Source organism: Siniperca chuatsi, linkage group LG4 (genome assembly GCF_020085105.1).
Source record: "Siniperca chuatsi isolate FFG_IHB_CAS linkage group LG4, ASM2008510v1, whole genome shotgun sequence".
Classification (NCBI taxonomy): Eukaryota; Metazoa; Chordata; class Actinopteri; order Centrarchiformes; family Sinipercidae; genus Siniperca; species Siniperca chuatsi.
In genome coordinates, this window is record NC_058045.1 from 15,541,436 (window position 1) to 15,564,101 (window position 22,666).

A 22,666-nucleotide genomic window follows, 5' to 3' on the forward strand; every position below is an offset into this window, starting at 1 on the left:
TACATGAGCATTTAGCATGTTAGCATTCTATATTAAACTAAAAGTACAGCTCAGGCTGAAGGGAAGTTTTATAGATATCCTGATATATCCTGAAGTGATGGAGAAGTGGATATTTTGAATTATTGTGGCACCAAATTTCATGGCAACTAATCCAATAGTTTTCAGTGTTGGACCATCATCATCATCATCTGTAGACCCAAGACTTAAGTAGCTTAAAAAGACAAATATTGACACCTTAATGATATGAAATGCAGGAGAGACATTAACACTAAGTCAATATTTTTGAACCATTTATTGAGAGGTTCTGATCAGAGTATAAATCACACTACCAAGTCTTATCTTAGGAAATAAAATGTATTTACAACAAAATTTTCACATACATTGGTTCAAATAAAAACAGACAAATGATATAAATAAGTTCCATGGAAAATAAAACTTGTCTTACAAAAAATATATGCAATTTCTGTATACATTTTCTCACATTGGTGCTAATAACATCTATACTGTACAGTTTTGGTACATACAGTATCATTTACAGCCCTGTGTGAGTCAAACACCGTCCAGTCTGAAAACAACTACTTGCTCCATTTTGGAGTGTTATAAACATCAAACCCCATCGACTAAAGCAACATGGCAAAGAGGATTTCAGCGGGAGCTCGGTGACTTGCTAAAACGTCCCAAACAGTGAACGTAGGTACTTCCTATAGAAGGGAGTAAGGATGGTTGTTTTCAGATTGGTTAGTCCAGTACCTAAAATAGGTGCTTTAAGAGCGAAGCTAAGTAGTGCACAGGCACTGACACATGGGTCACATAACATTTTATATAGAGCCTACGTACATTCGCTAACAAACGTGAAGTGAGCTACTTAGCTTACATTCTTAGGCACTGATAAAATACTTGGAGAGTGCATCCTCTTTTCACTATGTCACTGGAGTAATGTGGCTGTGTCGGCAAAATAATGGAATGCACCCCGCTCATCTATTACAAATTAAAGAAGACCAGCTGATGTCTGAAGGAAGGATGCATTTTCAAATACTTTAACAAAGCCTCAGCGTAAGTTGTACAGTAAAAAAAGAAGACTAGACATCTAGACATTCATATTAAGAAGTCTTTCTGTGTTTGGGGGGTGTGTGTTTTAAGGGGCTGTTTTAACGAGTGCTGCTGTGGCCGAGTGTCCTGTACGGGTGTGGCAGCTTTTCCCTGCACTGTGTCCTTTACTTTTGGTCCTTTAGAGGGCACAACTGTCCGACTGTCAGATCCAAGCTTAGAGGAAGAGCCTCGAGAGTCACTGTGATGGTGGGTCTTAGGCCTACTGTCTGTGAAGGAAAGGGCCAGAGTTTGGTGAGCCTCCATCGGCTTAAAGAGGTCAAAGGTGATGAGTGTCCTTGGTGGTTTGTGTTCTGGTGGCGCAGGACCAGAGGCAGACTTCTTCCTCTCCTCTTTACTGTTGACGTCTTTATCCTTCTTTCCGTCTTTCTTTACCTGAATGTTCGCAGGTTTGGGAATGCCTGTCTTCCCGTCCTCTCTCCCTGACTTTGTCTGCACCCCCTGCGTACTCGACGTGTTGCCCTCCTTGCCCTCCCTGTGCCCGCTTTTCTCCTTCTTCCCGTGTGAAGACTTGTGTTTATGCGAACAGGCGTCCCGAGCCTCCTCTCTGTCTGGCCGTAAGTGAGACGCTCCCTGTCCCTTCTCTTTATCGCTCCCTGCGTGCTCCTTCTCTCTCTTGACGTGGGGTTGTGTCTTTGAGTCCCACTTCTCGTCTCTCTGTGCAGGCAGGGAAGTTTGAGAGGCTTTACTGCCCTCTCTTGTCCGCTCCTCGTCCTCTTTTTTCCTTATCTGTGGCAATGGCTGTGTCGATGTATTACCCTCTCGTCCTCCCTCGGACTTAACTTTCTCCTGCTCTCTCACCCTGTCCTTCTCTCTATCCCTGTCTTTCACCCTATCCTTTTTATCCCTTTCCTTCTCTTTACTCCTATCCTTGTCCTTCTTAACCCTCTCCTTTTCATCTTTATCTCTTTTGCTTTTATCTTTTTCCCTTTTGATTTGTGGTGTGTTGTAAGTGCTTGTTATGCTATCTTTAGTTTTCTCTTTCAGACCTTGACCTGGTACAGTCTTTTGCTGCCTCTCTTCCTCCACATCGTTCTCCTTCCTAATTTGCTGTAGTGACTTAAAGGATGCACTGTCTACTCCACTCTCCTCATGGCCCTTCTGCGGTGTCCGGCATGTGTCTGCATCTTCATCTCCCCCTCCCTTATCTTCCTCTTTTTCATCTTCCTCAGCTTTAGGCTCCATTAGTGTGTGAGTGAGTACACCTTCATCTCTCTCCTTCTTGACAAAAGGTAGAGACTGTGTCGCTGACAACTCCTTTATCTCGGCTCTGTTCTCTTGCTCTTCTTCCTTGAAAATCTGTGTCGGAGTTTGTGAGGGCAGCCCCTCCCTTTCCTCAGTCTCCTCATCCTCCAGCTTTGTCACTGTCTGTACAGCAGGGTCACACTCCTTCCCCTCAACCTCCTCGTCTTCCTCCTCTTCTTTGATAGGAAGTGCCACTTCTCTAGGTGCACACTTCTCTTCCTTCACCTCTTCCTCCTCCTCCTTCTCTTCGTGCTGATGATACTGTCTGAGTCGGATATGCCAGGCCAGACTGCAGACAGCAGACACAGTTTTGAACTGGTGGACAACTCCTCTGGGAATGAAGTAGATGTCATCGTGGTAGAGTTGGATTCGGGCGTATCGGATGCCCTCCCTCCTTAACTGGTTGAGCTTGGCATCATCGATCCACTGTACACACTGTGGGGGCAGTAACAGGAACACGAGATTCAGTAAAATAAAATCAATAAAATAAAAATAAAATGTCCAAATATTTAAATTCTTGCATGGAAGAAAGAACAACTGATTCTGATCATGTATTGCACAGCCTAACAGTATTATACTGAGGAATTCCTCTACTCTAAATTGATTACCAAGAGACAATGTGGCATGTTAGAAGTCAAAGAAAAGCTCTGGGTTTTCTTTTTTGCACTTAAAGCTGCATTAGTTGACTTTTTTTTGACACTTGGGGACAACAAGCTGTAAACACAACTTTGACATATTAACGCATATATATTATATACATAGACATATTATGGTGAAAATGTTAGCATCCGGTTGCTTATTTACACATCCAGCAGACACAGCAACATTATCATTCATTTGGAGTTGTGTTTCTGGCCACCTGGCAAATGTACGTCCAATATTCACACTCTTTGCATACTCTTTGGTCTTCACCAACTCCTGAGAAAAATGTCTCTTTAGCAGCTAAATGCTCCACTGTGTTCACAAGCTTGTCGTTTGGTGCTGGGTAAGTAGTGTACAGTGGGTTTATCAGAGCTTTTTTTTTTTTTTTTTTTACTGAAAACAGCTGCTAGAAAGCAGGGTTGACGAGAGTGGTGAGAGCAAACTAAGCTCGAGCCATAAGACCAAAACAATGAGCTTTATTGTTAGTTTCAGCTCCTTGTTTTGGCAGAGCTGAAGGGAGCTACAGAACTGGGTGATAACTATCTGTGGATTATATTACACAGCCATTTGATTTATTGTTAATATGAAAATGTTGAGTAGTGCAACTTTAAAAGGATATTTGAAACATTTGATTTCACAATACCGCTGTATCCTACTAGACACAATTAATAAATCTGACCCACCTGAGACAGCGGAGGTTCGTGGAGGTCCAGCTGCAGCCTCATGACCACATCTGGGAAATCTCCAGCGTGGAAACACACAACATCTTTGGTGATCCGGGCAGGAGCGCAACTGCTGTAAGACAATACGAGAAGTCCTGTTTACTGACATGAGTTAAAATCTGAATGCAAAAACAGCAACACCAACTGTGTTTCTTACACATCACAGCTGTACAGTGAAAGCCTTTAGACGTTGTCAACCACACAAGACACCCTGAGATTGAAATGCTCCCCACAGTTTATTATTTCACAGTATCCTTATATCTGTAAAGAAGTATTCTGTTACCTGTGGTTTTAATGTTTGTTTGTTTTTTTAACATTGACCATCTACACTTTGTTGCCTTCTACTGTGTTACCTTCAACATTTTTAACTGTCTATAGCGGCAGACCAAAAGGTGCTTTACCACGGCTATCTGGGCAACACAGCTGTCAGGTTGTATTCTATACAAAAGTGTAAAAGTGTGTGTACTGTGTGTGATAAGGAAAAAGATGTCACTGTGTACTCACTCCTCTCCGCAGCGCACAGCCTTCAGCACACCTACAGCAGCAGTAGTTTGTCTCTCAAACCCCTGACCGATGTGGTCAGCGTGGGCTCTCGTCCGGTCCTCAAACAGCATCTCCCTGGGCTCGCTGGCTCTGGGTAGATATTGCAGGTTCTTTATCTCATTGGTGGACCTGAAATACATTTATTCACAACAGTCAGGATATGTTCAAGGCATGTTTAAGTACCTGTGCATGGCATGTGGTGTTGAAAGATAAGCTGAAAGTATTTCACTCATCAGCTTTACTGCAAACGTTTTTCTTCTTCTTCGTTTTTTAAAAATGAGGATACTGGCGAACACCTGTGCACTGGCAAACATTTACACACTCAATATGTCAACCCACCTTTTCCTTTTGAAGGGTGATTTTGGCATGTCCGCCATAGGGATCATCTGTTCTCCAGGTCTGACCCACATGATGGGGCCGTCGTCACTCTCAGTGGGGCTCTGCAGCCGCAGACTGGAGAATGTTCCCCAGGGCAGAGTCCGCTGCGTCAACACATGGTGAGAAACTTCGAGTTACATAAGGACTCGTAGCTATACACAGGGAAAAGTGAGACAGACGTTCACACGCCCACTGGCTGTAGGGGTGTTTACCTACACAGACATAACAAACACACTAACCTCCAGAAAAGGAGATTCCTCTAACATGCTGATGAACTCGGGGAAGTAGTCTCCAACCTCTTCGTCCACAGCCCCGACCAGACTGACCTGCCGCATGGCCCCAGCACGGTACGTTCCCTGGGAATATGTCCGCTTCACCTGCAGGAGGGACCACAAAGAAGACAGATCAGACCTTCACCCGGCAGGTTTCAAAATATCCTAATTTGACAGATCTAAAACTAAACCTGACGTGTACTTTACTGCCAGCTGAGACCTTTTTAAAACATCATATGCACCTTTTATAGATGACATGTTAGTCTAACAATTGAGGCTAGCACTGTCAATGTGTTTTTAACATAAATGGTGTGACCTTTTCAGTGCACCTGCCTTTAATAATGCACTCATTAAGAGTACCATCAGCATCTGCTTGGTAGTTAACAGGACCTTAAATACAAAGATTAAGGTCTTTGGTGGAACTCCATGTCACCCACAGTGACAAACACACGACAAATTCAAGACACGCTATTGTTACGCTGAGGAAGTTTAACAAGGAAATTAGTGAAAAACCAACAGATTTTCAAGCACTGTGGATTACACTATCAAATCTAGAAAACGGGAAGACAACAAGATCAGACCTCAGGTTAACATCAGTCCCTCATCAGACATTAAGGCTCAGCTGAACGAACGTCAACATTAAAGTGTGAATGGGATTGCATGAAGCAGGGACGACGCCTCAGAACAGCTTATACACCTTTAGTATACGTATGTGTCAGAATCAGGGTGATTCTACTCTGATCATTTTGTAGTTTTAGTTGGTGGTGTTATCGTACGTTCGTAATAGAGTACCGCAAGATGTACAAAATGTGTTGTGTGTATGTGGAGAGGGGGGCTACATAAGATGGTAAAGATGTTAATGATAATGTGTCCACCACCTGTATACTCCATCTACACTACAGTTACATTGTACTAAATAAGATATAATTTTATTCATCCCGATGGAAATGGACATTTACAAAGTAAAGAAATATACGATATAATATGATATGTTTATATACAATAAATATAAACTGTTTATTTGATGTATACATATTACACACATAAAGCTCAGGTCTCTGCACGCTTTACACAACGAGTTTAACTTACTTCCATCAGGACAGAGGTTTTACCTCCGTAGAGGCGGCACTAAAGGGTTTATGAGGTTTTTTACCCCATAATTTATTGGCTTCTTAAACAAAATGTAATTTGGCCTGTTACTAGCTGTAGCTGCAACAGGGTTTCTGGCTTCTTCTTCTCCCTGCTTTCACTAGATGATTGTGGTGACATTTACTACAATGACATTGGTTGTGTACTTTGTGTTGTGTGTTTTTTTATTCATTGCTGTGCTTTTCTGTATTTATTATTATTGACTGCAGTCTGTAAGCCAAAGTGCCCCTCTGGGACATTAACATTTGAATACTGCTCGCATCACCCTCCAAGTGTGTAGGAGAAACTACGGTGGCCGCGGAACTCGAACAGCCCTATCTAGAGCCAGTATTTGGTTTGTCCGTTCTGGGCTACTGTAGAAACACTCCGTGGAAGGGGACCCCCTCCCTCTGTAGATAAAAACGGCTTATTCTAAGGTAATGAAAATACAATGATTCTTATTTTCAGGTGATTATATGTTAATGAAAACACACTTATAAATATTATATTCCATTTCTGCCAATAGCTCCTTTTAAAATGTTACACACTGGGCCTTTAAATGTCGGCCTTTCAATAATATTGACACCAGATGCCGACTAAATTAATACGGCCCTGTAAGCGTTCATTTAACTACTGCCAATGGGTTAACGCTGAAAAAAAAATAAAATTTTGTTTATTATAATTTTTGCTATATCCTCTCTCAAAGTGTACTTGACTTTACCACTTCAATAATTTAGAAAGAAAAAGAAAAAAGTTAAAACATGCTGCAGCATCACAAGATGCCGTTTGTGATCCTCTGAAATGATGATTTTCAAAGTGAGAACTTAAGACCCCCGGGGTCTGTGACACACAGTCGGAGGAACAAAACACTGTGACAAAAATGTGCTGTGTTATTAAAAAGTACATATTTCAGGCTTGCGAGCAAAGCTATGCAATAAAATACATGTAATACTGTATCCATTAATCCCACACGTAAGCTTAGTGTCAGCAGAAACTCTCCATCAGTCTAACAGCAAACGCAGTCATGAATCACTCACTCAGTCACAACTCGAGGGGCACTGAACACTGCTGCTTCACCATCTCAACACTGTTTGCTGGCATTGAAAACACAGTCCATATCATCAAGTGACGTGAAGCCCAAACCGGCTAAATTAAAAAAATATGCTGACAGTTGTATCGAGTTTGGTTTTATTGAGAACAGCAACAGGATGAAATGCACCATCTGCCCTACGTTGGTAGCGGAGGAAGTCATGATGCCAGACGAGCTGAAGCCATATCTGATTACAAAGCACTTGGAGTATCAGTACGATCAAAAAGGAGAGAGAGAGAGACCTTGGAAAAATGTAACCCCAGTGTGGGGTCCCTGGCTTGAATAATTTTAGGTTTTCCTGACCTAAATTAATTCACTCAATTTCTAAAAACATGTTCAAATGATACTAGAATACAAACTGTGATTGAGGTGTAGGGTGGACATCACGTCTGACTTTTCTTAATTTAAGAAATATAGTTTAACTAACTGCTGACTCAGGTGGATCAGATTTCTTACTCGTGTCTTAGTTTGTGTAAGATATAAATAGGTATTTAACCAATTATTAATAAATCATTTGAAAACCAAGTTCTTGGTACTTCTTCAAACATTTGTGCCTGTTAATATATTTCTAACGTGTGTGCAGGGGGGAAAGACTCACGTGGAAAACATTGTGAACCAAAAAATAAAACTGGAGGTTTCTGATTACAAATCTATTTCATGAAAGGTTCTTTCTACAAACGATCAAAGACAAATGCTTTACCAAAGGATTTAGGCCTATCTCAGCAGCAGTCTGCACTGGTGTTCATTATTTATTTCCTGATCTGTGACTGGCAAAATCCTATTTATATCTTGTCAAATTAACTCACATCACAGGATTTTAGATTGGGAAAGAGCACTACACTCTTTGAAATTAAGAAGTCAAAGAGAATTATTTCAAACCTATTCAGCACGAAAGGAAAGTGACCATAAATTCTTAGCCAATAAAAAAAATAATCAAGTGAAAGCAACACCTTTAAGATTATCACTCACAATTGTCAGGAACTAGTGGAGAAGTGGACTTAATTTAGCGCCCAGGAAGCTGATTTGACTCTCTAACACAAGCCGAGGCTATTATAAAACAGTAAACCCTGTGCAAAGCATACAATAACTTTTTTGAACTCATAGACCACTAAACTTTCTTCAGCAGTATCTTCAGAGGCTGACATGAAAGCACAACTCCAACTGAAGGTGCCATAATCACCATCAAGCACATAACAAAGGAGCTTTCCAAGAACCCATTATGGTGAGTGACAACAAACAACGTGACACACACCATTAGGGCTTACAAGACAATCTGGACCCCGAAACACTTTGAACACGAGGCAACGTGCAAAGCTCTACCTGTCAATAGTCTGGACAAAGACTGACAGATAACTTCAAAGCACAAAAAAAAAAGACGATGTGTTGTTTCAGCTTGTGGCAGTTGAGTCTGTGCTGCTCACACCTCCAGACAACAAACTGACACTTCACAGTATCAAAGTGGACAGTTCGGCATCCTCACACACAGAGCCTTCTGCTGTATTGTTAACTATAGAGAGGAGAAATAATACCAGAAACAAGCATCTTACCTGAGAGTGGAAGTTGACCATGGTTGTCGTCTCGATGTCCTTCTTCCCCAGCACCTCCATCTTCACTGGCGCATTGGGGAACTTGTAGGAGAAGTAGTCCAGGAAGTCTGGGAGGTAGGACGCCGCTCCATGGATGATTCCCATCACAAAACACGCAGCCTGGGCCTCGTCCTCGCTGAACGACAGGGTCACAAACTCCTGGGCGAAACGCTGCATCTCAGCCGGAGACAGGTAGGAGAGCTGCTCAGTGTAGGCGTGCACCACAGACGCCCCTCCGTTGGCCTGCTGCTCGATGTGGATCAGGTGGCCAAACTCCAGACCAGGTAGGCCCGGTGCTGGGGTGCAGTGGAGCGGGGAGCTGTAGCCGAGCCGGTCCCTGACCATGGAGGAGATGGAGGCAGAGGTAGCGGCAGCAACAGGAGGATCCTGGTGTTGTGGTTGTGCAGTGGTAGTGTGGAGTAGACTGCTGCTGTTAATGCTGTTGTTCCCATTAATTCGACTGAGGAACTCGGGCAGACCCAGGGACACTCCTGAACACACTGTCTGGCATGAGCGGTGGTACATTTTGGGTCGGCTGTGCCTCTCCTTCACCCGCTCGCCATCTTTGTGCTTCTTTTTCTTCTTCTTCTTGAGTTTCTTCAGCAGGAGGTCTTCCTCTGAACCAGCTGTGGGCTTCTCCGTGGACTCTGTGATGGAGGAAAAGACATTTTTACAGAGTAAGTACAATGTTGAGCATCATTTGTGGCCTATAATAAGCAGTTCAGGTGGGGACTTCAATACACTTTATAGACTTGAGATTAAATATTAACTTTGAAAACTTTTGTGTAAAAGTAATGACATTTGTTCAGCTAGGTTATGTTTTAATGTAACAGTAAATTAATGTATGGTTTGTGTTTGTAATTGAACTTTAACATTTTTACTCTTAAAATGTAATATTTTATTCAAATTTCTGACATATTGTTATAAATCAGATATTTAATCATATTGGATGTCATCTGCTCTGCTCCGACTTGTTTTCTACAAATAGTATATGAGAAGTGACTTGAGCAAAGTTGCCTCAGTATGCAGGCAAAACATATTTAAGAGACTAACGTAATTCAAAGTTTTCCCCAAAATAACGAAAAATCACTTTTCATCCCTACCTTTCTGTGGAGAAATCACCTCTCCGTTTTCTCTTGCAATGTCATGTACAGGTGGAAATTTGTGATTTTTCCACTCTTTATTCTTTTCCTTTTTCTTCTCTCTGTCCTTCTCCTTCACACGGTGATCTGGGAAGAGCAGAAGAGCAGACAGAGTGAGGTGAAATGCTGCTACATCCATGCTGAGCAACATAACTGACGAACAAACATTTCCACGTGTATATATCACCATCTGGGCCTAATAAATACTGGGGCCTGTGGTAGAGACAATTATGTAATAATTTAATAAATCATTTAGTACAGTATTGCTTCACCTACAGTTTTTAATTTGGCCATAAAGTGGTTTAAGAGCCTTGCCGTGAGCAGGTTAGCTGTGCTGTCCTACCTCTCTGTAGCATTTTCACGTCGCCGTTCTCGGTCTTTGTATGGCAGCTAGCTGGGCTCACTATCTCCACACCAACGGCTGAGCTCCGCTGCGCTTCACTGCTTTTCTCCTTGTGTCGCTTCTCTTTTGCCTTTTTCACTTTGTGAGGCGAGGCGAGGAAGTTGCTGATTTTGAATATTTTCCGAGCGGGAGTAGCGGGCACCGCGGCGGCGGTGGAGTGGCTCGCCTTGGCCGGGCCGAAACTCCATTTCGCTGGGCTCCCACAACTCTGCTTCCCGTTGTGTTTTTCCCCTGCGCACACCTCTCCGTTCAGTTTCCTGTGCTTCAGGCCCTTCTCCTCCACCCGGACCTTCTTAGGGGGCGGTGGGTAAATGTCGCTGGAAGACTGCGGTCGGCTCTCCGGCGGCCGTTTAGCTATCAAGGGTTTAGGGGAATTTGTTTTGCTATTTGCTGCGAAATGCATGGAGTCCACGGCCTCGGCCATCTTGGAAGTTTCTATTTTTTACGGTCAGACGTAACTGGTGCGTGAGAGCCAGGCCGGGGGCGGGGCTTAGCGAGCTACGTAAGACGCACGGAGGAGGGAGCGCAGCAGACAGGGTTGTTTACAGCCTGCAGGCCAAGACACAGTACTGTACTGCTAACAGTGCAGGTACACTGATTGCAACATTACCAGGGATATACAGAGGAGACCTGCTGCCAGAAGGGACCATTCATGATCTCAATTGTTTGTCAGTTTTGCTCTGCTGGGCTGGACAATCACTTTCAATTGTCAAATATGGAGGAAAAACGTGGACAAATAGGTTTAATTCCTCAATTATTTTGATCAAACAATATATCAGAAGTCGAGTTATTCATATTAGACCTCTAGTTTCATTAAAAAAAGGTTTTCAATTGTACGGAAGCACTGAAGCTCAGTACATTTACCAAAAATGACTTGTTTTAATTAATGATTAGATTTGTTGATTTGTTTTGTTTATTTTTACTTTTGTTTCTGGCTGTTTGTTTTTGGATACATGTTAAGTAAAGTCAATTTTATCTATATAGTGCAAAATCATAAATGACAAATTTGCCAGAGAGGACTTTACAATCTACAACATATGACAACAACAAAAATCCCCACAGAGAAAAAAAAAAGAAAGAAAAATATGGATCAGAAAAGAAGAAACCTCCAGGTGTTGCTACATTTTGTGATAATGGTGTGATGGTTACGCTGTTACACCCAATGAATGCTTATATTGTTCTGCCATAAACAATAAAGAAATTTAAATTAAGTTGCCAAAAACAGAGATTTTATGTGTCAAAACTATGTTTAAAATATTAATATAGAGTTTATTCATTTATCAACAAATGCACCAGTAAAGTTTTTTTAAAGCACATCATGTTCTATGACAATTTTCATAAACCTAATTTGCTGATGTATAGATGGTATATCTTACCAAAAATAGCTGGTACATTACAAAACTGTTTGAACCTATTAATAATTTTCTGATAGGCTTTTTAAAAAAGGTCTGGAAATTAAAAGTCCTCATATATATAGTGTTGTGCATTATTCATTAAAAAACCTTTAAACTAGTTCAGTTATTCATAGCATTTGTGCAGTGTTTGTGTGGAAATATTGTCCAATGTCCATATGTGACAACAAAGTATATATACATTAAAGTCTTCATAGATGTCATTAGTTGCAAATGACTGAATCTGTATTCTGAGATATTTCTTAATAATGTCACTAGGTGGCAGTATAGTGATGAAAATACATTGAGGGGCATTTTGTTTCTCTGTGAAAATCATCACATCCACTGACCCTCACAGCTGTCATCAGGGCTCCTGCAAAAGACCCACAAATGTTGGGAGGTGTCAGTTGAAAATGTGCCAATTTCTATTGCACAAGAAGACTTGATTAGTCACTAGTTTTATTACATCCAAGATCTAAGTACTATTATTCATTTAATGTCAACATTATGCGATTAGAAGTTCAATACAATGCCTAAACGCTTTCTTTCATAACATACTAATATTGGATGAAAGTTATCTTTTTGTTATGACAGAAAACAGAAACAAATCCTGCAACAATGTGGAAAATTACATTTCTCCCAACCCTTCTGTCAAATGGTCATCTCTCTCAGTCCACATCCATTTATATGCTACTCTTATTACTCTCCGTATCTGCAGCCACTAAAGTAGAGGTCTTAATCTGCCAGAGTGATAATGTACACAGTGTTCATCAGCGATGGCATTGGCTTACTCTAAAATGAGATTTGTTTACTTCTTTTGATCCAAATTGTTCACTGGGTGAATGTTACACTCGGCACTGACACTTAAACAGTTGCCATAGAGAAGAAGACACAGTTTACAGGATAATAAAGTAAAGGTTATTTCTGGTTCCCTTAACGCAGGGCTGTGCAGAGAGAATAATCCTTGAGTAGTGGTGGAACATTTGTACTCAAGTACACATTTAAGGTACTTTCCATTTTATGCCACTTTATACTTCCACTCCACTACAATTCAGATAGAAATATTATACTTTTTCCTCCACTACATTTACTTGACAACTATAGTTACTTTGCAGACAAAACATAATGAGCTTATAAAATATGATACATTTTTCAAAACTAACTACCAGTACATAAAATCATTCAAATTAGCTCACCTTGACCAGCTACAATAGTAAAATGCTACTTACACATTAATGAATCAGTAATAATAATCCAATAATATATTTATTACCATAAAACTCACAAGGGTCAATTTGTGCATTGAGTACTTTTACTTTTTGATAAGTACATTCTGTTAATAATAGTTATAATAGTTTTACTTAAGTAACATTTTCGATGCAGGACTTTTACTTGTAATGGAGTATTTTTACAGTGTGGTATTGTTACTTTTACTCAAGTAAAGGATCTGAATACCTTCCTCCACCACTGACCTTCAGCATTCTGGATAAGAAAGCAAGTTGTCATTCCAATGTAATTACTTTCACCGGCCTAAAGTATCCTGTAAATATTGATGTAAAATACAGAGAAGAGGAAAGGTCGATGCACTCAGTCACACCTTTCTGTGCATTTACATGTAGTCCATCCACGTGGTTTCTATTAACCACAGCTGGGAAATATACAGAATCAGAATCAGAAATACTTTCTTGATCCCCGAGGGGAAAGTCTTTCGTTACAGCTGCTAACTATCACGTCAGTGCACACAGGAATAGAAGAACTAGCAAAAAATATAATACACTATAATACAGGTCAGATAAATTAAGTACCAAGTGGGTATAAGTAAAAAATTAAAATAAGTGTAAAATACAAAGTGGGTTTACCAGTTGATGATATTAACACAGTATAATAATACAATGTAATAATACAAGTAGTAAGTAATAGTGCATGAACTGTCAAGTTAGGTGTAGCTTATTAAGATGATTATGAGATGGTGGATATTGCACAGCAGTAATAGAAGTATGAATAAATATCAATAAATAGGGAATTTTAAACTGAAAAGAGTATATTGCACAGCAGTATTAAACACAGAATATGGCACAATTATGTCAAGTATTGCAGAGATGTTAATGATCAATGTCCAGTTTAATGACTTAGGGTCATATAGACTAACGCAGCACAAATCTATTCAATATGAATATCAGGATATGGTATAATGAAAAACCAAACAGCTTCAATTTAACGCCTTTATGGCAAGTGTCTTTATAGAACCATTTATTTTTTATGCATGCCAAGTTCTAAAAAATGTCCACGTTCACCTCAGAGTCCACTCCCGTTGGGCAGAGGGCGACAGCAGCAGATAACCTGTTCCCATGTTACACCCGCTTTCCATATCCTTCATCAGAACAAGGATTCTTAAATATAAATTTCAAACAATGTCTTAATGAAGTCCAGGCTTTTGGATTAGAAACAAATTGACCTGCCGTTATCTGGTGTTGGCTAGCTGTAGGAAATCCAGCCCAGATGTGAGGGACACTTGGTTGTTTCATTTTCAAGAATCCCTATCAGTCAATTGACAGATGAAAAACATTCTCACACATGGCAAAGGAATGTATCAGTTACTGAAGAATTAAGGAATCGGCAACGGACGATTCGTGTGAATATGAATGTGTGTGCGTGTGTGAGACAAAGAGTAAGAAAGAGACAATTTTAAACTGATACACACTGATCCACATGATTAAGGCAGGTGTTGTATCATATAACTCTTTTGCTAAATGAATATATGTTCATTTCTTCTCGGCATGCAAACAGTGAGTCAGTAGAATAATATTGTCCAGGTAGGTTTATACCTTCAGGCAGGCAGACTGAGTGTGGTATTACAAGAGGCTGGCGCTGCACTACCACAGTCATTGGGATCACTCCAGTTCAGCTGGAAATGGGACACTTATGCACATAACAGACATGACCGACGACAGTGGCTCCTCTGCCCAAAGTGGAGGGAGATGAAGTGGTCTGCCAGGAAGCCCAGGCAGCAAAGCCGGACTGATGGTCAGATGTTTGTTCTAGTCTGCATGGAAAAAACCACAGTGTTTACACAATCCAGGACAAAGAGTGGGCCGAGCTAGCTCACTGGGGGAATTCTAAACACTGTATCGCAAGAGGGCACACTGAGGAGAAAAAAACTGCTGTCCATAAATGGGTAAAGCCAGGAGTGAGGGTATTATTGGTATTAATAGAGTTCCTGGCTGTGCTCTGCTGCTGTCGAGAACAGAATGGATTCATTTAGATTGGCTACGATCAAATGAATTGACCCTCTTAACCTTAATCAATTGCAATAATCATTATCGTTCTTCATACAGCCCGTGCATCAGGTTAGTTTGTTGTGGCTAAGCAGCGACTGTCTGAGATTTATGCTTGGCTGTGCTGTGAAAGATGAGGCTCTATGATAATAAATCGATACGGCCTAGTGTTCAGACACAAGTCTCTTGAGTGTGTAAACATTTCTCTCACACCATTTCCCAGTGTAAGTGTTGAAGTACTGAAGTGACTGTGAAAGGTGAAAGCATACTTATTCCTGGCTTTTATCCTGCCAACAGTTGTCAAATGAGCTCACTGCTGCATTAGCATAGAAGGAAGAGGAGGAAGGGTCCAACTTGCAGCAATGTAAAGTCATATAGAGTATGTTTGGAAAGTTACTACCTTTATATGCAAGGATTAAAAGGCCTCAATATTGTCTAGTTGAAACATTTTACAGCCTCTTCTCCTAAGTAAAAAACTGAAATGATTGAATCCTTTTCTTTCATCCTCTCAAAACTCAACACTTCTGCAAACAGTAGCATTTAAAGTTATTATGCTCTTACAAGGTGCTGTTTCTCCAGGCTTATCTAGGAACTTGCAGGCCAGTGCTGTTCTATATTGAGCCATTTTCTTCCATAACTCGTTCTTCATTTCTAACCTGACGCTTCCCACAGTCCTCTTGCAAAACAAATGGTTTCCTTTGTCATTATTAAAGGACAGCTGAGTAATCTCTCCAGCTTCATGCAGTCAGAGCAACCGGCCAGTAAAAGAGACCAAGAACAAAAGGCACAAGGGTCAAGTTTCATCACAGTCTAAAAACAAGACAATTTAAGTGGTCTAATTTCTGAAACATCAAACGCTGGCATTGCATGCTATCACTCATATCTCCTATCCTGCGGTGGGACTGACATTTACACCCCGGGTCTGAGAAACTAAAGCCTCATTATCTAAACTCCCTGCCAAGCAGATGCCTCATTTAGTTCATGTGACTGTGTTTTCTCACTTTCTTTTTTCTGACTATATGTAGACACAATGAATTAGCAAAGAACCAAAATCTTACATGAACTGACAGTCTGCACACAGCGAGCTTAGCTTCTCCACCCAGAGATTGCCTCACCAATTCTCCACACTTGCTGAGGATTAGTACTGTCCGAATAAAGTCAATAGTACATGAGAAATTTCTCTCCCCTGGAATTGCATTTGAATCAAGCGGCCTTCTTGGATAAATCTGACATTCCTGACTTTCATTACTCAGAAGCTGAACTAAACCACACAGCTTACAGTAAAATGAAATATGTCCTTACAAATAGCAAACAAACTCTTGGCTCTGGCCCAGCAGCTAATATTTTGCTTCAAATGCATATTTTAACCTGTTGCATATGTTACTCACATGTTTGTGGACCCACTGACAGGAAGCTTGGGAAGCGCCTGCCAAAGCAACTGTGACACACATGCATATATTCAAGGCTGTGATACTACAGCATGGAGTGAGAATGCATTACAAATGGTCTTCATTAAGTGATGTGATTACAATGAGGATACACTGGAATGTAATCATAGGATTACAATAAGACACATTGGCTTTCTAAAGCATTCACAGTTTGTGCCTTTTTATGACTAATTTAGAACTGTTATGGCTAATTCTGCTTATGTTATAAAGTAGAAATATTTGACCATTTCCTCACGCTTCATGTTTGTCATCCACTATCTCACAGAGACAATCTACTGAGAAGTACATCCACATAATCCTCCTCTCACTCCCTCTGTTTTTTCCCCACCTGTTTGCCTCTCAAAGCTTCTCGCTCCTCATTTCTCTCACAGACTCACTTTCCACTGAACAGCTCACTGATCAGTTCCCCCTCCCTCCTCTTCTCCCTCCCACCTTACCTCCTCCTCTCACTGTCACTGCGCTTCTCAAACTGAGGTGGGTCTTTTTTACACTCTCTCCCTCAGCTCCTTTCACTCTTTACTCTCAGGACGCGATGAGGTTAACAGCACTGTGCGTATGTGGGACCCTGCTGGCCTTCTCAAGCCTCTCTTGGACCACAGCGGACTCTGACGAAGGAGACCTCCTGGGGGATAATGGTTTTGGGCCCTGCGCTGCAACTCTGAGACCTGAGGGGTCGTGCAGACAGGGGCAGGATGAGAGCATGTGCCCCTACCTATTCAGTCTGCCACCGCTGACTGTCCTTTTGCCAAAGCAGCTCGGAGAGCTGGAGACGATTGTGAAGGATCTGCAGAAGCTGAAGGACAATGTGGATCAACTGAGGAAGATGTGCACAGATTGTACAGTAAGCCACATTGAGAGAGAGTGTGGAAGGCAAAGAGAGCATGAAAAGCTGAATGAGAGTACGGATGAGGATGAGAGGAACTGGCTGAATGAGAGAAATCATGAGAGACTAAAAGATTTCAGCCAGGAGTGTGGGACAGACAGGGTTAAAGTGGAAAAGACCATGGAAGGAGATAGTGACACAGACTCAGAAAAAAGAACAATTTTGGAAGAGAAAGGGAGAAAAAAATGGGAAGCAGAAAGAGAGAGCGATAAAGGGGTCGTAAAAGAAAATGAGAAAGAAGAAACCCTAAAAAAAGTGGCAGAAAAAGATGGAAAAACTCAGACAGAGGGGGCAAAAGGAAAGGGCAAATTGGGGCAGGTAAAGGTGCCAATTGCTGGTGGAAATGAGAGAATAGTGGATGTGGTCAGAAAAAAGGTTGTTGAAAAAAATAACAGGGAGACAGAGGCAGACAGAAATAAAGAAAAAGATGGAAAAGGGAATTCTAAAGGATATCGAGAGGATAAGCTGGAGAATGGAAAAGAGAGGAAGATTACAAGTAATGCAAAATATAAGGAGAAAACAGAAGAAAGTGACCATCCCATGTGGCGAGATGAAACAGAGAAAAAAACCCAAACTAAAGAAGACAGGGGCAGTGATGGAATAAAGATGTCTGACGACCATGATGAGCATACAAATAAGGAGCGAGAGCAGCACGGGGAGGAGAGGAAAAAGGAAATGGAAAAGGGAATAAAACAGGAGCGAAATAATGAAAAACCAAAACAGACTGAAAGCATTGGGCGCGCAGAAAAAGAGAAGACTATAAAAGAGGGGGAAGAGGAGGAGGAGGACAGGGAGACAGGGAAGGAGATCAAAACAGAAGGAGAAAAAATGGTCCAGAGCGTACAGAGAGACAGTGATGGAGAATTAGCATCCAGCAAGGCGACTGAGAGGACATACTTTGTTTCAATCAGTCCGACTCCTCACTCTATCATTAGTTTAGCTCTGAGGCATGACTCCATGGACTCAAACGAAGCTAAAACCTTTACGTCATCTCTTCCATCTCCTCCTTTGTCCAGCTCTACTTTACATTTGATCACACATGTCAATCAAGGGATGACAATAACTGCTGACAGACTACCAACCCAAAGCACAGGCCTCGGAGCAGCTGGCATTGCTAAGCACCCAAGCCCTGGTGTAGGGGCAGGCTTTAGGACCACAAGTAGGCCAACAACAACAGCCACAATAAGCACACTGGGTGGCCCTGGACAGCAGATAACCAGTGCCACCATTAGGTTCACCTCTACAACCAGTGCAAGACCTGGGGCAGGCTTCCAGGGTCGAGTTGGCTCAACTACGGCAACTACAACCACCACAACTCCTCATCAGAATTTATACACAAGTACATTCCCAGGAGTCGCAGACCGCAGCCGTTGGACAGCTAAAAAGAACATCAGCTCAAACACTAAGACTGGCGTGAAGCCTCTATCAGGTCGAGGACCAAAGCCCGGTGAAAAGCATAAACCTGCAATTAAGCCTGAAGCAGACCAAAAGCTTAAAAATCCTAAGAATGCCCGTAAACCTGACCAAGCTCCTTTGCCTGACAAAAAAACAAAACATGTCCAAAAGCAGAAGCCTCAAAAGTCAAAACCTGAGAAGCCTGTTCACCCTCTCAAAAAAGACAAGCCTGACCAAAAACAAAAACCTCACAAAACGCTAAAAGAAGAAACAAAACCTGGGCAAAAGTCTACATCAAACCAATATCTCACACCTGTTCAAGAGCCTGAACCTGAAGGAAGTGAAACAACTAGTCTCAGGGCAAAACCTAACCAAAAGTCTGCAGAATTAATAGAAAATTCTGATGAAAATCCTTCCCCCGAGCCTAAATCTGCCCAAGACTCAGCACCTGGACAAAAGCTTACATCTGATCCTGCCCTGATCAAACCCCCTGATCAAAGGCCTAAACCCAGCCAGAACCTCCCTCAAATAAACCAAAAGCCTAAACCTGGCCAAGCACCTAAACTTAACCAAAAACATCCAGAGCTCATGACAGGCCAAAAGACTAAACCAAATGTCAAGCCTAGACCTGACCTAACACCACAAAACAATCAAGGGCTTAGAACACCTCGGCCTGACCAAATCCTTCATCTTAACCACGAATCTGTGCCTGACGAAAGCCCTGAAGCAGAATCCAACAAAACCTCCAAACCGAGGCCTCCTCCACCAACCAGACCTACATTCAAGCCAGGAGCAACACCTGCTCAAAGGCCAAAACCAGCAGCGCAACTAAAGCCAAGTCCAAAGACCAAAACAGATTTAGATCCTCCTCAAATCAGCGCGACTACTTCAGACGACATCCAAAACTCTCAAACTGACATGCCACCTGCATCTGGCCCTGTAAAACAAATTGCTGAAGTTACTCATTCCGCAGGGGACACAGAGTTCAGTCCCAGCACGATGAAAACTATCACTCTGGGTCCAAAGACCTCCAACAGCCTGGAGACTATACCCTTCCCTCGCCTTCACACTCTTTCCGAAGGCTTCACGATGAGCCCAGACAGCAGGATTACATCTGATCTGAGGCCACAGACAGCCGGTCAACCCCCACTGATCCCAATGACAACAAGACCAAACAAAATCATCCGTGGGATCCACCCAAGCGTTATCCCTAGCACCAGTCCAGGATCCACAAAGCCAGATCAAACTTCTAATACTGACTCCACCTTAGATGCTAAGATACGTCACAATGTGGAGGAAGCAGCACCCAGACAAACTCCAGATCCAGACAAAATGATGATTCCAGCCCCTTCCCCCAGTGCTACCTCCACACCCAGCCCTGACCTCAGGTCAACAACCCCTGCCACCTCTGGCCCCGAGCCCCCAGCTGCTGAGTCTTCCACTCCCAGTGCACGTGAGCTGCGTGTGAAAATCAACCAGGTGGCTGCTTTCCTCAATAATAATGGAAGACCACCGGTCAGGCATCCAAAAGAGCACCCAGAGGACAACCAGGGTGGCAGCAGGCCTGGCAGGACAGACAGCAAACTGCCAATGCTGATACCATCTAAAGGCAAGAGATATTATTTTTTTGTCTTTGTACGCATGCTCGACCATGAATTTACACATAAAGTAGGTAACTTTATGCTGGGATTATGGATGTTATTACAAAGCTTGCATGTATATTAGCATGTGTCGCAGCAAACAATTTTGATTTGCACAACAGTATAATGATTGCTTTGTTTCAACTTGTCAACTCAAAGAAATGTTTTCGTGTTCACCGTACAAAGAGTTAAATACAAAATGAAGCTCTAAAAGGAAAGAGAGGAGGCACATGCAACAACCAACCTCATAAAAATCTACTGTGTTTTGTTGACATTACATCACAATAATGATTAGGCTGAGAGAAAACTGTGGAGGAACTGTTGTGCCTTAGTATTTGAGTGCTTGAAATTATATTACTCACTCAAATGACCTGAGCTGAAAGGATTTTAAGTAAGAGGACCACATGGTCAGCTGTAATGATCCTCATATCAAAAGAATTTCATATAATCATATAATTATGTGGTCTGAGATCATCTTTGTACCATACATCATGGCTAAAGGAGGAATTTGCATATGTTCAAAATGTGTGTCTGCGTTAGTATCGTGATTAAGAAAAAAAAACACAACTATGTGTCGACTAAGCTTTAAAACATCCTTCAGTGGAGCGTGGCTTACAGTAAGTGGATAACTTATGATAATAGTAATATGAATTAAACTAACAACTGCCAGTCTCCTTATCTTGCAGTAACAGGTGAATCCCATTTGTTCACCTCATTCTTTACAGACTACATCATACTGTTGTATTTATCAAAACAATCACTAGGAAAAGATTGAAATCTCACATAGCTATTTTATAATTACACATTTTAAAATCTGCACTAATTATTTTATCTCTCAAATCCAATTTTCATTTTAAATGCTATATGTGAATCTACTGTGGAGGTCCACCTTCAAAGGCTGCAAAAGCACTAAATCTTTTAAGGTGGGAAAGCAGTTTTACACTGACCTGTTGCACTTGTGACCTCATTTCACGCTACTGCCAGCTGCAAGAAGATAATATTACCTGCAAGAGCAGGACTTTGGTTAGATCAAGCTCTAACTGTAGAAGGGTGTGTTTCTTTTGGTGAATTTTTAGGGGGGAAAAGGTATTCATAATTCTTTGCAATTACTTCAAATTTTGCTTATCTGCAGTTACCATGGCGAGAAGAGACTGCTCCGACCACCTGCTCAGGGGTCAGACAAAAAGCGGAGTGTACCTCGTGACCCCTGACATCCGCACCAGCAGATTCCCGGTCTTCTGCGACATGGAGCTGGATGGAGGAGGCTGGACCGTCCTGCAGCGCCGACAGGATGGCAGCGTGACCTTCAACCGCACCTGGGCTGAGTACCGATCAGGCTTCGGGGAGCTGGACGGAGGGGAGTTTTGGCTGGGCAACAATATGATCCACCTGCTGACCCGGGACAGGGACATGGTGCTGCGGGTGGAGCTGGAGGACTTTGACGGGGTGATGGAGTATGCAGAGTACGAGCAGTTCAGAGTGGCAAGTGAACGGATGCTCTACAGACTGACAGTAGGCAGGTACTCGGGTACTGCAGGTGATGCTCTCCGCTTCGGCAAAACTTATGATCACAACAACAGGGCGTTCACCACCCCGGACAGGGACCACGACCGCTATCCATCCGGGAACTGCGGGGCCTACTACAGCTCCGGCTGGTGGTTTGATGCCTGCATGGCTGCAAACCTCAACGGGAGATACCATGTGGGGAGGTATAAAGGGGTCCGGGATGGGATTTTCTGGGGAACATGGCATAACATCTCTACAGAGTATTACCCCACCAATGATAGACAGTCTTTTAAAACTGTCAGGATGATGATCAGACCAAAGGGCTTTGCACCCTGAGCTGTGACTTTCTCCAGGGCATGTTGGAAAAGAAACATAGAGGGTCTAACTACTAACTTCAACCATAAACTCCTAAGGTACTCTTTACAATTGAATAAAACCTAGTATACGCTCCACACACTTATTGTACACTATTAACACAGCGCTGCCGCCTTGTGGTGTTTGGTTCTGCAATACTGATGTGTTAACAGGATAATATAACGACTGAGGATGTACATAGTTACAAAGGTTATAGTCCTAATTACATCGTATCTTTTTTTATAACCTTTTAATATTAATATGTCATGTCAAGAGTGTAATTTGTTTAATGACGAGAAAGGGAAATCCTCTTGTGAAGAGTTATTTGTCAGTGAATCTGACGGGTATGTAGCAACAGAGACTGATATTTTTTATATTATAGGACTGGAAAGCCAGTTGATGGTTGATTGAAGCTGTTTGGGATGTTTTATAATTAAGATTGTTTTGTTAAGATAAATAAAATTGATGAATATAAGAGTTTTTGCATTTGTTTCTCCTTCTTTCTGTTGAAATTAT

General features: G+C 41.9%; 2 protein-coding genes across 3 annotated transcripts; one reads left to right on the forward strand and one right to left on the reverse strand.

Annotated features, from left to right (window-relative positions):
- Window positions 1-277: 277 nt before the first annotated feature.
- LOC122875094 (lysine-specific demethylase RSBN1L-like) lies at window positions 278-10,995 on the reverse strand. 2 transcript variants are annotated; one of them, XM_044193872.1, is made up of 8 exons: window positions 10,199-10,995; window positions 9,817-9,942; window positions 8,675-9,360; window positions 4,877-5,014; window positions 4,599-4,741; window positions 4,221-4,388; window positions 3,678-3,786; window positions 278-2,787 (listed from the first exon to the last, which is right to left on the reverse strand). In XM_044193872.1, the coding sequence occupies exons 1-8, from the start codon at window positions 10,680-10,682 to the stop codon at window positions 1,096-1,098; spliced, it is 3,546 nt and encodes a 1,181-aa protein (XP_044049807.1). In that variant the 5' UTR covers window positions 10,683-10,995; the 3' UTR covers window positions 278-1,095. The 2 variants fall into 2 exon arrangements, with proteins under 2 accessions (XP_044049807.1, XP_044049806.1); XM_044193871.1 differs by having other exon boundaries at window positions 3,678-3,789; window positions 10,199-10,989.
- Window positions 9,255-22,627, forward strand: LOC122875093 (muscle M-line assembly protein unc-89-like). Its single transcript, XM_044193870.1, has 3 exons — window positions 9,255-9,390; window positions 16,718-20,259; window positions 21,423-22,627. Exons 2-3 carry the CDS (start codon window positions 16,905-16,907, stop codon window positions 22,130-22,132), a joined length of 4,065 nt encoding a protein of 1,354 aa, XP_044049805.1. The 5' UTR covers window positions 9,255-9,390; window positions 16,718-16,904; the 3' UTR covers window positions 22,133-22,627.
- Window positions 22,628-22,666: the final 39 nt, after the last annotated feature.